This window comes from Geospiza fortis, unplaced genomic scaffold, assembly GCF_000277835.1.
Source record: "Geospiza fortis unplaced genomic scaffold, GeoFor_1.0 scaffold285, whole genome shotgun sequence".
Classification (NCBI taxonomy): domain Eukaryota; kingdom Metazoa; phylum Chordata; class Aves; order Passeriformes; family Thraupidae; genus Geospiza; species Geospiza fortis.
Genome location: NW_005054403.1, coordinates 311,776 through 327,531, shown reverse-complemented (window position 1 = coordinate 327,531; position 15,756 = coordinate 311,776). Strand labels below are relative to the sequence as shown.

At 39.7% G+C, this 15,756-nt stretch overlaps 1 protein-coding gene across 3 annotated transcripts in view; it reads right to left on the bottom strand.

Moving 5' to 3' along the window:
• Nucleotides 1-15,756, bottom strand: part of SH3KBP1 (SH3 domain containing kinase binding protein 1) — a 186,165-nt gene that overhangs the window by 76,914 nt on the left and 93,495 nt on the right. For all 3 annotated transcript variants that reach the window (XR_004082289.1, XM_031061203.1, XM_031061204.1), the window contains exon 5: nt 5,313-5,509. Coding sequence is in view for 2 of the 3 variants with exons in the window: in XM_031061203.1 (XP_030917063.1) it covers nt 5,313-5,509 (197 nt within the window). In the remaining variant the exon portion in view is untranslated. The remainder of the gene's footprint in view (nt 1-5,312; nt 5,510-15,756) is intronic.

Below are 15,756 nucleotides of genomic sequence, written 5' to 3'. Positions count from 1 at the left end.
AGAAGCCCAGTGCTGCACCCCAGGAGGACAGATCAGACCTTCCACGTTGCTTTTAGGAATAACTTGTACTATCAATATTTTTTACACTACTCTGCTTCTATTTTAAGATGTTCTTCGAGCAGCTTGAGTCAGAAACAGTTGAAAATACTTTCAGGCATATGTTTGGTGTGTTTCTTTCACTCTGACAAATTTTTCCTGAATAAAGTCTAACTGTATACATGTAAAGTCTTGTGGCAAGGACAACTAACTTGCAATTATTTAGAGTTAAATAGCTGCTTTAATTAAAAAAAAAAGCCTAATAAAACATCACAGGCAGCACAAACCAGTGTGTGAGTAACATACATCCTTTGTGTGTTACACACCTTTTTGGCAATCCTTTGCCAAAAATCAGTAGTGCAGGCTGATGTGTAAGCTGAGCCATGTCATTGATACCTGGACAACTCTGTTCAGACAGCTTGAACATTTTAGAAACCAAAGTGACAGAACTTGAAAGCACAGATGGGATAGCATGGAAGGGAAGGAAGCATACAGGAAATCAGGAGTCACTCTTCACTCATATTGCACAGTTCAGTGACTCAGCAGAGAGTCACTGCCAGCTGAAGTTATCAAATTTATACCTCTCTTTAAACCTAATCTTGCATTTCCCATTTTATTCCCTTAGTGCTAGGTCCTGCTTTGAGTCTGCCTCCCCAAAATAGGGCAAGCTGCTTTTCAACTCTCCCCTGTCAATCTTAATTCCCCTACCCCTCCTTCTTATTCCTCCAGAATAGGGTAGTAAATATTATAAAGTATTTATTTATAATGTCCATGCTGCCTCATGACATCAGCCACCATTTGCAAACCTGTACTATTTTTTCACATAATGAACACATAAATCCTGTTTCCACAAGGAATGGGAAGTTACACCAGCAAAGGAGAGGGACCCTGCTGCAGGCAGCCCTGCTCTCATGGCAGCTGCAGAAGGGGTCAGGGTCCTTCTTCCCCTGCAGCTTTCCTCACAAGATGGCACTAGAATAAATGCTTAGGACAGGGATGCCAGAGTGTAGCAGACAGAAGCTTCAAAGCAGAACATGAATGTAGCTTGAAGAGATGAGTGCCTCCTCTGTTCCTGCACAGAATTCGACAAACTGCTGATGCTTGCCACGTCTGCTGCTGCCACTGCTGGTGCTGTCTCTGAAGAAAGGGATGCCAGAAACCTGTGCTTTCAAGTGCAAAGTGCTGCACACACACTTGGTGCTCCCACTGTGTGCTCTCTGCCTCAGCAGGTGTTTTTCACAGTGTTGCTAGTCAGTACCAGGTGGTTTTGCTTGCATCCGTTTTTAATCTCAGGATTTTGAGCACTGATTCCAACATTTCTATTGGGGAGAAGCACTTCCACAGGCATGGGAGAGGCAAAGTGGCAGTGAGCTGTGAGCTGCAGACACACGCGGCACACACAGCCAGGGCTGGCCATGCACCACGGGTGCCACTGGGAACGGCTGGCAGAGCTCAGGCATCCTCAGGCTTAGAAACACAGGAGGAGCCTCCAACCCGTGTCTCCCAAAGACTTCTCTTTAAATGACAACTGAAAATTAAGGGGTAAAAATGTTTTCTGCAAGCAGGCAGGCAGGAACTGTCAGAACAGGTGTGCAAAGACAGACTCTCAGCACAGTTTCTGGGTTCCCTGCTTGCTGGCTCAAAATAGAAACTCAGACCTTGCAGGCATTCAGTGTCAGAGTTTACAAATTTTTATCTTATTACAAAGGACAGGTAGACTTAATAATTGACAAGAGCTTCTAGCCCTTCTAGCCCTTGTGTCTACTTCCATTAGTTCTTCTCCATTTCTCCTATCCCAAACATACTGAATATATAAAAAAAATAAAAATTTCTGTAGGAATTTAGTGCTTTGCAGTAAGGATCCCTAAACACCAGTTAACTAGCTCTTACAAGTTGCTGACTCTGGAGCCATGAAAGCCTCCCCCTTTATATTAAATCATTACAGAGTCTGCAATACTCCCTGGGCTGATGGCTGAGTATATAATTTACACTAAGTTGTGGCAAACAGTACTGTGATCTCATCAAAGGATGTTCATGAAATCTAGCTCTAATCTAATCCACCACGGCTAGCCAACGATGAAAGTTTTGCCTGAAGAAAGTTACAAATACATCTCAAGTGGAAAATGTAAAAAATACTCTCCATAGTGTCTTCTGAAGTAAGGACAGTTTTCAGAAAGATAAAAATAGCTTTTTAAGACATTTGATATTCATCTATCATGGTCTTTAGCATTTCCAAGCTGAAGCCTCAACTCACAAATCAACTTAATACAGTTAACTCAGACTAAGAAATGTATTGGTTGAATTAATTTTCCTGTACTTGTAGAGGTTTATTCTTAGATACAGGAGAGGAAAAAATGATAGCTTGTTAGAACAATGGTAGCAAATACAGATTACATTGGAAGGAAGTCCAACCTAGCAACAGAAGCTTTAGATAAGCTACTACAAAATGAAAAAGGAAAAAAAGAAGTAAGCATAAGCGCCTGTTTAAATGTGTTAAAACTGCAGAGCTGAGGTGAGACATGTGAGACAGGCATTTCTATTTGACCATAAATATTGTGCTGCTTCAAGAGTGTTACCCTGAATTTTCTCAGGACACACAGCCTGTCTGTCTGCATACCATATTTCTTCTAAAAATTTCTTCTAAAATTTCTTCATCTGTTGGTGAGTTTGACTATGACTGCACGTGACCATGACTTCAGTCACGTGCAGCATTGTAAATCAGTTCAGTTACATTTATCAGTAATGGAAATTTGTCAGAGCCAACCTCAGGAATCTGATTCTGCTGATACACTGCCAGTAGTCGACTTGTCAGCACCAACAGGCAATGAAATGGACTACAAAGCACAATAAGTATTTGATTCTTCTATTTTTCTAGAAGAGCAGAGCTCTGATAGTGCTGCTCAAACAAATCTCCCACAACTGCATCATTAACTTCCCTAGGATAATCTGCCTCTGTGATTTTAGAACAAATAACAGCTAAGCAATGAATTCTGCACACCAATAAAAGCAATGGGGTTTCATGCAATTCCTCAGTTTTGCTTTTTATTGAGAGTTTATTGATCACTTTAAAAGGCAAGGGTGATTATATCCCACATTGTTGCCACTGAGCAAACTCTTGAAGCACATTAAACTGCCTGGTGATTTACAGGAGACCCCAATGGCATCTGCTTCTGCTCAGATGGCAGCAAACCTTTTTGCCTTCATGTTCCTGCCAATATTTGTGTAAAAGCCTTTTTAACACCCCAGTAATTCTGTGTGAAATATGATCTAAGCTTATGATTCATAAAATTGAAAACATATTAGAACACAAAGTGATAACACCAACAAAATAAGACCCTGCTGATTCTTCTGTAAATGGGACTGACATTTTACATGAGAAATATCATGTTATAAATAATCCCACATTATAAAATCCTCACAGTAGCTTACTGATGCTTTTTAAAAAACAACTGTTGTTAGGAAATATTTTAAATCAAAAAAGTTAAAATTATCATTACATCAATGATGTTTCATCAATAACTGTATAAGGAAGAAGCAACAGAAAGAGTTCTAGGGTCTCCAAACTTCAGAAGGCTTTAAAAAAATTTAAAAAGGGGGAATAGAAGAAAGCATTTTTACTCCTTCAGAAATTTACAAGATATTGAAAAACTAAGGCTACTTGTAAATGATAAATACACATAACAGGGCAAAGATCCTTTTAAAAACTACATTGCTTGAGAAAAATATACAACATTTGGAACTCTTCATGCATTGCTACACTTTGAACCAGTATGCAGAGCTTTCAGGCTAACTTGGACCTTGCTAGTGATGGCCAACTTAATGCAGGATTCTCTTACACTCAGCATTAAATGGTAATGAACATGGCAATGACAAGGGAGAAATTTCTTGCAGCAGGGCAGAAAGTGTTTAGGGAGGTTAGTGGTCTGCAGCCCTGACAGATGTCATGTCTGCCTCATGTTTTGGTGCTGGGAGCAGGCAAAGATCACAGTGCTGAAGCCTCTGAATGGCACCTCTCAAAGGTTAACCTAATCCTAGACAGGAAAAAGCATCAACAGGAAAGAAGTGTTGCCTTTAGTTATCTACACACTGCAAACACAAATGATGGATTGTGTTTACAAAATGAAGCCATTATTTTCTACTAACTATGGCAATTTTAGTAGAATCTGAAGACATAGGAAGGAAGGTCTGTGTTACAAGTTTCCTGAAAATTGTATATTCCATTTTTGGCTGGGTAAAAAATGTGTTAGTTGTTTGTGCAAAACAAAGGTAAGATTTCACATAATTACAAAGTGGAGTAAGATTTTCCTTCAAAGAATGAAGGCCACTTCATAAGGACTTTTCAGCTACTTCAAATGAAAAGAAATGCTTCTGCAAAGCCCTGCATGTGAGTTAGGAAGTCCACCCAGAAACAGAAGGCAAGCAGGCTTTGAAGAAGTCAGTAATGGTCAAGCAGTAATCCAGTCTAGGTTTTTCCTTTATTTAGATTATTCCAGCTCTTCCCTACCCTCTTTATACTAAATGAAAAATGGCCACCTGCAAAATATTAACCAAATGTCCCTCAGCTTAATTTAGTTCAGAAGTTTCCATCTCTCTCTGCAGGACCTCCTCTTCTCCTGTACTGCCGTAACTCAGGGTGGATGTGGGAGTAGGTGCTGTGCTATAAATCAGATCACTGAAATTATTTAGGTTGAAAAAAAAATCTTGCCAAAAAGGCCAAAAAAGGGAATTGTTGTAGTGCCTGTTTCTACAGACAAGTGGACAAGCATGAACCAAAAGGTGAGAAGTTGCCACATCAGGTATCAAGAGCCCAGGAGCTTTTCCTAAAATCATCACGGGGGGTGATTGGGGGGTGAAATAAAATGCATCATGTAACTATGCCCATAGCAGAACTTGAGGCTGTGGAAGCCTCCTAACACTTCTCAGCACATCAGTAACTCTATGCAAATCTGAGTGTTCATTTAAAGGAAGGATTTCACAGATTTATTTTTCTGAGTCGTGACTTCATTGGAAACCACGGACTTCTTTGTTTGTTTCCCTAAAGAACATACTTGAGAGCAATTAATTTTTAAATTTTTTTTTTAATTTTATCATGCAGCTAACCTCACTGGAATCCATTTTCTGGTCTGAGGCAAAAATAAGAAAAAGCCCCAACCTTGTCTACAGAAAGATTAGGAAATAATGACCATAAAGCTTCAAGTTTTGGCCAGTGACAGAACTTAAAACTTTAAGATGAAAACTTCTTTAAACCCAGGAGACAATTAAGGAAGGACACATACCTTATCTACTGGGAGGAAGTCGTTTTCAACTTCTATTGACCTTGGTCGTAGCTTTATGGGTTTGTCTTTGAAGATATCTCCAAAGCCAACACCTTTGACCTTTTTGGGTTGGATTGTCGTGCCTCCATTGGCTCCTTCTGATTTTGTACTGCAAGAGTCACCACCATCACTCTCAGAGCCTGTAGCATCTTTTAGGCCTGTGAAAAGGAAGGATGAAAGGTGTGAAACTCACTATTTAAAGATCAGATTGTGACTGGAAAATGATCCCTCCCACCATCTTCTTGAGGAAAAGGAAACCACAAGAAACAGGTAGAGAAGATGCTCTCTGCGCCGTGCACTCATTTTGGCTTTGAAAAATGACTTTATTTCATCACATTGGTGTACTGGTTAGAAATAACACCAATCCACAAATTCACAAAACATGCATACTCTAGCATCAAAACTTCACAAATGAGGATGGTGATTCCTTGAGTACCAAGAAAATCCTCATTCCTCAGGCAAAACCTTTCTAGAAGAGATTTCAATAATAAAAGAAAGAGTTAAATTCAGCTGTAAGGCTCCAATTGTATAAAGCCACGTAAAGCTAACAAGCAGTCAGATCAGGCATGCTGTACCTTAAATCTGTGTGACTCAAGCCAATTATGCAATTAGTATCTAAAGCTACATTACCTAACTGGGAAATATAAAGCTGAAAGCTGTTCAAACAAATTTGCAATCAAATAAGCTGCATAATATGTTCCCTGCTGAAAATTAAACCTCTCTGCAGCATAGACAGCCTCATAAGAAAAGCACCCATGCACACTCTCCTCTAGGAATATAACAGATCAAAACTGATGTTCTGCTTTGCATTACTTCTTTCAGTGAACAGGAAAATTTATCTGCATTTATCTGAAGATATCTGCTGCTCAAATTGCAGAGGCCACAGATGCAATAAGGTGATGTTTCAGCCACTTTACAGAAGGGTGCATCAGGTCAAACAGCCACAGGCAGCAAAAGTGACCCACTGAAGTTTCCTTTCCTAGACCATTTAAATCTGCCCCCCTGCATGAACTGTTTCCAGGAAAACCACAGCAATTGCTGCTACTACAGCACTAATTCTACCTAACAATAAGAAGCTCAGATCCTCACATTTCCCGAACAAGCACTCATGATATCACAGATGTGGATCTTGCAAGCTGAAGAAGAATTTCAAATAAGATTTTCCTTTTTATTACTTTTATATCAAGGTCAACAAAGAGATTGCAATTGATTTTCATCATGAAAGGCTGACAGTACAGATGAACCACAGAAACCAAGTCCTGAGGCCTCCAGGTACACCTGCATGATCCAGGACATGAGAGGCCCTTCTGTTAAATGGGTTTCAAACCAGGGTGCTGCTAGGAAATGAAATCATGTCAGATCAGGACTTCTAGACAAAAACAGGAAAGCCATGATATGCTGCCCTGAGATTTTCTGTATCTTTAACATGAAAGGAGTATAAAAGCAGAATTAGAGAAAGTTCCCAATTAGAAACAAACAAAAAGACTACAGACTAAACAAAACACTTTGGGCCTCTAGCCGCCTGAGTGGCTGCCACAGCTATTGCTGAACATCAGTAACATTTCTACTTCTTCAGATACTCAATTCAATTCAAATAACACTGAACAAATTATTGGTTCTATAAGCTGTGCAGGATTGCAATTTAAATGAATATTAAATAATTATATTACAATACTCTTCTTAAATATGCAAAAGTCTTGATTTCTTTATGTTTTGTTTTTCTAAGATGGGCCTGGGAGAAAACCTCAAATCTGGTTAATTATCATATTTATTATGGTAGTTAGAATGGTAGCATGCCTACCATCAGTAAAGTAAATCCTGTGCACTACTTGTGTTCCAGACCTCAGGAAATCATTAACCAGGGAATTTAAGCATTGACTGCGATGCTGCTTGGAGCTCTGGAGGGCAGGAGAGGAGTGGTTACCTGCAGCAGAGCCACTGCACAGCGTTTCCAGCAGAGGCACTCAGAGAGGCAAGGGTAAATTAAGCCAGACACGTATAAATCACCTTGACCAGTGTGGCAAAGTCACTGCCCCTTTCTTGTTCCCTCCCCTTGCTCTGACTTGGGCAGTAAGTGAAGAAGCTGTAAGTTCTACCAGCTGGACCTTCTCCAGCTTTGCAAATGATCAATCACTGGGGCTCAGGCTGAGATAGAAGCTAGAACCAAATTTATTTACCACTTCTAACTGCAAAGACAATGGTCAGCAATTGACTATGCTGAGTATAAAACTTCCACAACTCAAAAAACTCAGATTGTAGTGATTGTTGTCTTTTAGCTGAACAAAATCTCTTTATATGGAAAATTACGCTCTGGCACAGGTGTCGACTGTCATCCTTGCCAAAATCTCAAACTATTCTGTGATGGAGGCAAAAAGCAGTGAAGACACCTCCCTCCAGAAGTAACTGATAAGAAACCATGACTGCCACTCCCTGAAATGAACAGAAAAGCTATCTTAAAATAGTTATTAAAATAGGGTCACTGCATCCCTAATTGTGGAAGAAGATCATCTGGACTTTGGTCAGTGGATGGAATTAAAATATGAAAGTAATTGTGAGAATTACTCAACAGGTCTCACATGGACTTCAGATCTTTGAAGTTTACATGAAAGGAAGATCAGAAACCTCAAGGGGATCTAATAAGAATAAAGCTTTTGTTTGTTTCTGGGTAATCACTCGTTTCTCATTATGGCATTTTCAGCTTTTATGACCATTCTTCTGTGATGAGGCACCACACTTCGTATCAGAAGCCTCACCTCAGGGTCACAACAGATTTCCCAAACATCACCCAACTGTGCTTGATGATAATCCAAGAACTGGTCATCCTCTATACTGCCACAGAGCTGTCTCAGTATGCAGTGCTCAAAATGAAAGCAACATAGGAAATAACAGCATTGCTTCTTTTTCTTTCTTTCTTTTTTTTTTCAATGAGGACACAGTGGACTGAAGTGTGGCCTGTCTAAAGCAAATGGCACTTGTGTGATCAGATATAAAGCTCCTTCAAAGTTATAAAGAGTTCTTCCAGATCAACTGGGAAAATGATCTAATTTAATTATTTTTGACTGACCCAAACTGAGAAGTTCTCTGTACTTCACTAAATAAATCAGTAAGAATAAAAGCCCTGCTTGTGCTCTTAGCACAACATGATGGGGTCTAGAGACAAAGGGGACAAAAGAGAAGAACTGTATGCAGTGGAAACTGTAGAACAAATCAGACAAATTGAGGATCTGCAGTAACATTTAGAAAGAATAATGCATTGCTTGAGTACAGAACAGTCCTGTAGAAAATAGCCTAACATGCTTTTACTATTAAAGGCATGCTAAGGAGACTCTCTCTTACCTTCCTGTCCAGGTACATGAGATACACTCTTCTGATTTGGACAGACAAAAATCTTGGAAGCAAGGATTTGCAACACTCTGCCCATCCTTGCCTGATAAATTCTGTCCATTGGGTTATTCCCTAATACATATATATGTGTGTGTGATACATGTGTGTGATATATGCATGTGTGTGTATATATACATGCCTCACTATGTATTTATCAGCAATTCTCTTGGTGCACCTGCAACCTGGCTCAGGTGATCTTTCCTCTTAAAACCAGAAAAATGTTCCTCTTTGGTTTGTGTTTCAGGTGGTTTTGGGGTTTTTTGGGTTTTTTTCATTTGGCTTTTCATGGAATTTTTTACCACTATGCAAATAGCTTAGCTGTGTGGCAGAACACAGCTGGCTGGATAGTTTCTCCAAAAGATAAATGTAGCCCATGGACACAGCTGGGATCTAGGCAGGAACCTGAGTGACACACACTGTCTGATTATGAATTTTAAGTACCAAATTTTCTTCATGGAGAGCTACAGCTATCAGGGAGGTTAGGCTGCTAAATGAACATTAAAAGCTGGAGAGAATTTCAGCGGTCACAGTCCCCTCTTTGCTGCCCATCACACCCACTCAGCCTGGGACAGCTGTGCTCTACCACAGAGATGGAGTTGAGCACAAGGTGAGGCCAGCAGGTCAGCAAACTGCTCTCCTCAGAAACACTGAGAACATCTTGCTCTTCTTGTAAGCCCATTAAGTACTTCAAATAAAGCCAGTATAGGATAAAAGCTACAGTAGTCAGGTCTCTCACTATTTTTGCTGCTTTTTTTTTTTAAACAGAACTTCTCTAGAATCTGTCAGCTCTCTGTCAGTATTTGGAGAGCTGACAAGCTACGAACATAACATCAATAAGGTGCTCACTAACATGCTTACTATCACATCAGTCTTAATAACAGGAGTTTTTCAGAAGTTTCATATTTCTCAGGTCTTTTGGTAGTGTCACTTGAAATTTCTGGATCTATAAGCAAAACTGTTATTCTTTTACCTTGATTTATTGTTGCTGAATCATCTGTAGCACCACAAGGCAGAGCTCAAATATAAGCACTGGTTGCATTTTTCTAGTAAGTTCCTTGAAGTCTGAACAAGGGCACCATCACCAGCAAAAAGTTAAAATTCCCAGGGGCTGACTGCTTCCAGCTTTTGGCTGGAACAAGATATGGGTCTACAGCTTTTTAAAAACACTCAGAATTTTTATTCTTTATTGATTCATTCTCCTTAAAAATGCAAGCTCATTTAGTATTCATGAAGATTAAATTTTCTCAAAACTGTCTGGAGGAATTTCGCACTTCACACATTTTTTCCTCTATGGGTATATAAAAGAGATTAGCTTCCTCAAGACATTTCAAACACACCACACTCCTGCTACAGCAGTTACAGGTCTTTTGAGAGCAACATTCTGAAATGTACCAAAACAGATTAGCTCAAACAGGGATTAAAAAGAGACCGCAACATCAGACTTAATTCAGAAACAGCCTCTCAGAGCTGTGCTGGCATCAAACCAGGATTCTAAATCAGAAAGATAGTTAGGGATGATAAAGGGCTGTGTAAGTAAAGCTGTTAAAACAAAAATAAACAGCTGTGGTAAAATTAACTCCATTCAAAGCAGGAAACAAATTATTTCTAAATAGCTTAAAATGGCAGGGGAGAAAAGGAAATATATTCTAAGGTTACAGAGCTTTCTATTTTGAGCTATTACTTGGCAATTTAATTTTTGTTCTTTATTCTGGATTGCTCTCTCTGCTGACAATTTATGGCCCTGGACCACTGACACAGTAAAGGCCAGTGGTGTTCTGGCCCTCTAAGCCCTTCTCAGCTTTGTTAAGCAATGGCAGCTGTTCAGAGACACACACCTGAGACAATGCAAAGGATCTCCTGATCTGGTATGGCAGCCAGAGAGAAACACTGCCAACTGTGTTTAATAGAACAAAGACATCTGTAAATGAAGCTTATTGGGTTTTTCTACTTTTATGGAAGGGAAGGAAAGCAAGTGGAAATATGACTTTTCCTTCTATTTAGAGAATGACAGCGTGGAACGCCCGGGTGACTGATCTGAATGAAATTATACATGGTAATTGCAGGAACTGTCCTTCTTCCTTTTCCTCACATACTGGTGAACACAGAACAAATACCCACATCCTATAACGTATTAGTCTTGAGTTTGCTTTCTATCAAAATCCTGTATTTTGTTGAAGCCATCCCCAACAACATTCCAGTGTCATTAAAAAATCAAAACTAGAAAATGAAATTGGATTCTGAATACTACTGTAGAAGAAAGACATGTTGATTCTTCTTAGTTTAAAGATTAATAAATTCATTCTTTCAAAACACAAATTAATGCTTCTTTACCAAGAGTGATTATACATATACAAACAACTGAGGCAGACTAGCTCAATATTAGTAATTATTTGTTATTCTCAGTCATTCCTTGAAAAAATGGAACTATGTTAGCTAAATATTTTGTCACTTTCTTTCAACATGTTCATTTTCCTTTGCATAACAGTTCTTGCCACATAAGAAATGCCCCAAGAATTCTATGCTTGCACAAGTGGTCATGCAAGGGGAAGGGGAGCAGTGCCTGGCCCCATGTAGCAGCATGCATTGAGGGCGATGCAGCACAAGCATCTTCTACAGCACGAGCACAGAGCCATCAGTACAGAACTTGGTGGCTTCCCCACCTCCCCAGCCACATCCCAAGAGCAAACAGGAACAATCATTCGTTTAGGAGCTCTACAACTGTAGACAACCATTGTCCTCTCCAATTGGGGGCTACTTTTTTCACCACCCTCACCAAGTACAGGCACGTTATCACATCTGGAAGGAGAGATAAGCAGCCACAGGCAGCAAGGTTCTTTACCTGCCACTCACCAAGCAGGTCTTTTGTGAAACTCATGGAAAATCACTTGGTAGTGGGAATCCAAATCAACAGAAGGATTTCACATTTCACTCCAGTCAACGTAATTTTTCCACACACAGCCCTCAGTCCCATGTCATCTGTACACTTGTTCTCCAGCAAACAGGATGCTAATTTTTAATCATGAAAATTTCCCTCCCCCAGTTTTATAATTTTTCTTTCTCAGATGTTATTTTTCATTGCAGCACCTTTGTATTTGATACAAGCTCTTTTTTGCAAGCAAGTCGTAACAAGGTGAGGAGAAAATACAAAGTTGTAACTGTCCTCTCTTCAGAACTGTTAAAATCCACATTTTGCTCATTCATTGAACTCTGCTCACATTCCAACACTCCTAAATGGGGTTTAGAACATCATAAATACATCAGCCATATTGATTTCTCAGAACTCTGACCAGCCATAATTCCTCAAGAATTAAGGGGAGGGAGACAAAAAAAGGGTAAAAAAAAAAGTGGTGGAGCAATAGAAAACACAAAACACAATTGAGGTTACTCACGAATGTTTCTGTTTCAACGATCCTGATCTTCTTCCATTATATCTAATAGCTATTACTGACAGCATTGTGGATCCACATATAAGGAAAGAGAGGCAAATATTTGTCAAATCAAGCATTTTATCTGCACTGTTCCTCAGTTATTGCATCTTTGAAGAAAAAGAAAGCGAAGCAAGAAAGAGAAACTAAATCAGTAAAAATAAAAAAATTAGGAATCCAAGAAGCGTTGTTCGTGGAGGTGCAAGAAAGTTGCAGGATGAGAGAAAAGAGGGCTGTGATCAACAAAATGACAATTTTTTTGCTGTGTGTCTCTCTTCACCCAGCATACGCAGCAGCAAAGATTTTCTGACAGCAGGTTGATAAGCAGAATGCCAAAGGAGCTGGAATTGTTGCTGAGCGGAGCCTGGCACACCTCATGACCAAGAAAGCCATGTCAGCATATAAAGGCAAGGCTGGCTGTTTCTGCAGGAGATAATCTTGCATTTTTCAGTGGAAGGTACCTCTGGAAGCAGCAACCAATTCAACAGCTATTACAGGCCTTGGTTAAGTAAGAAAGTGCCTTTTAAACACAGCAGTTCGAAAATGGCTTTCAAAATAAAAGTATTTAGCACTCAGCACATGTTTGTGAAGTAAAAGCTCTAAGCTTGATTGCAAAGTTGAGCAACACTTCATGCAATGTGATACAGGTGAATCCAAGCACTGCCTAGGTATAGCTAATCTAAAGTTATGAACTGACTCCAGCTTAACTTACAGAGAAATCAGCAAGCTGAAATTAGAGCAGCTATGAGTTGTTTTAACCAGACATCCCTAAATAAAATCAATTCTGTGGAATGTCTCCAAATGGTTTTCACTGGAGACATAAGCTCATGGATAATGACCTAAAAATATGGACCCTAGAGGAGACATGAAATGGAAGGAGCTGGCTGCACCACAGTCAGCTTGTTCAGGAAGAGCACAATGAGTAAGTTTGCAGGAAGTGAGCTGTAAATAGATGGAGCAGCGAGAGTAAGAGACCCTCCTTTTTGTCTGTTAGTTTAGGCAAGAGCATCTCTGATAGTAAACAACAGTGAAACCCTTGTTTTGTTTAAGACTTCTCCATTTGACATGACTTTGTGGATTACCAATTCCTCAGTCCCAGTTCCAACCCAAAAAGCAACAAACAGGCCGGCCATAAGTGTAGCTGGATATCAGGCCTTCTGAGATGCAGCTTTATGGAGAAAGTAACACACCTCTGCAGCATGAAAAGACATCCAAGTATCAACCAGACACCAAGGGAGGTAGAATTGAACCTCCAGGTAAGCCAACTCCACATAGTACAAACAGATATATTTTTTCAGCTCTAAAAACAAAGTTTAGATGGGTGTTTGCCCGGACCAATGTGAGACAATCTATTGTGGGTTAAGCTGTCTTCTTGCAGCTGGTTACCAAGCTTTCCTCCAGACACCCATCCAATCCTGTACTCTGAAATCAGTTTGATGCAATTTCCTCTCTGTGACATGGCACAACAATGGGCCAGTATGATTAACAAGAACTAAATGCAGAGCTCTAGCACAAAAGGTGACTGAATTCTTCCTGGCTTCAGTTCTGCTTACTTAAATGACTTGAGAAGAGGGGAAGGATGATTTGGCCCTCAGTGAGTAACAGGGTGGGCATGGAGAGCAGGCTTTTGGAAAACTTTGAAAGGTAATGTTAGGGCAGCACTGCCCAGTAGGATTGTGAAATTAAAGGCTCCAAAGGCAGATCCTGAATCTGATTTGAAGCTTCATCTTTATGTCCAAAGTCAAGCATACTGGAAATTAACTTCATAAATCCTTATCATGCTCATCAGATGGGTGGATTGGAGGACATGAGAGTCTAAGAACTCTGCAAGAAGCATGAAATTCGAGTGGTTGATAAGCAGTCATGGAGATAAAAGGTGAGAAGCAGAACAAAAATTTGAAGACCACCAGTCACATGGTCTGCTCCAGCCAGAGCAAGGGCTTGATTGGAGCTTGCAAAGAGCTGCAAAATGAATTCTGGTAGACAGGGAGGTAATTTCCCACAAGGAAATACTCAGAGCTGCACACATTGACATAGATTTTTGTTCATAAAAAGGATCAGATTTGTTAAGAAAAGCAAAAAAAAAAAGGTGTAAGGGCAAATATCAGAATAGAATAATGTGACTTCAACTACTTCATCTTTTGCTGTCAACATGCATAAGACAGAAGTCCTCAGAGGTAGAAGACCAAACACTCCCACCCACTAAGGAAGAAGAAGGGCAGCACAGCATGGATCATTTCAAGAGAAAGCTCTCTGGGGCAAAAGCAGATGCCAAAGCTAGCACAACATCCTGTTCACTGGAAGACAGGATTGAACACTTTGCACTTAGACACACCAAATGTGAATTTCCAGCTACATTTCTCCATGAGGAAACAGGTGGAAGGACAGATTTCTGTCTTCCTTGCTTCCTCTGTCTTACATCTGATACAACCATTCTCTCTTTTTCTATATTACCAGTGCAGTAAAAGAACATGAAAACAGGATGTGCCCTTCTTTTAAAAAGCAGAAGCCAAAAACCTGAACATGAAATGAAAAGAGCTTTATATCTTTTATTCTCCTTGGCAGAAAAAACGTATCAAGCCAGAATGCTGTGAGTAATAACTGTCAAAGACAGAATGCCAAATGAAGAGCATGCAGTAAAAATAAATTTAAAAATCACCAAAAAAAGAAAACTTCAAACAAATCAAAACCCAAAATACCCTTTAAGAAAAGCAAAGCATACTTTATGAGTTCAACAATCACAATGGAAACTTTACTTTTAGAGCAGATTGACTTTTAATTCAAAGATTAGTGGTGAGTATCAGTAGTCTTCTCGTTTCAGAGGGCAAAAATGATGGGACTAAATGGAGTTAGATTCAAACCATAGCTGAGACCAAAACATCCAATGTAATTCACAATTTACTGTGGGCTTATACACAGACATTGTATGGACACAGAACACACACATGCACAGGAGGAACAGGTGCATTCTCATTGCATTAAGGCTGGGCAGTTCATCAGCAGCAAACTGACTTCAGCTTACAGACAGATAAATGCATGTAGAATAGCCATAAGTGGGTAGCAGTGGCACAATTTACAAGTGTAGATAAATCAAACAAGGTCAGAGGACTGAAGCTGTTGCTGGATGATTTTGGAGCACACTCACTGTTATAACGTCTGTAGCTGTCAATCTTTGCCGGTGCCACTCTGTACAGAATTGTCCCTTCAAAGGCAGATTTTCCTGACAGCAGGCAAGAGAAGGAAAGACAAAAAAAAGGAGAAGGGGCAGGGTGGGGGTAAAGAGATCGAATGATGGTAAAAAGAAGGGAAAGGAAGAGGTTTTAATCTGTATTTTCAGTCACTGACATTTAAAAGCCTCATTAGCAAAATGACGAGAACATTAACAAACATATCTGATTGTACATGAAGTTAAAATATTCTTACTGCATGTATGTCAGATAACAGAATCTCATGATTTTGCTAAAGCTGTTATTTACAGTGTCCAACAGAATGCATTCTTCTTAGGCTTGATCTGTTGTCCATCAAGTTGAGAGACTTGCAAATAAAATTATTTGTCTGGTTTTTGCAGCCTTGCACAGGGGAATCCTGAAAAAACA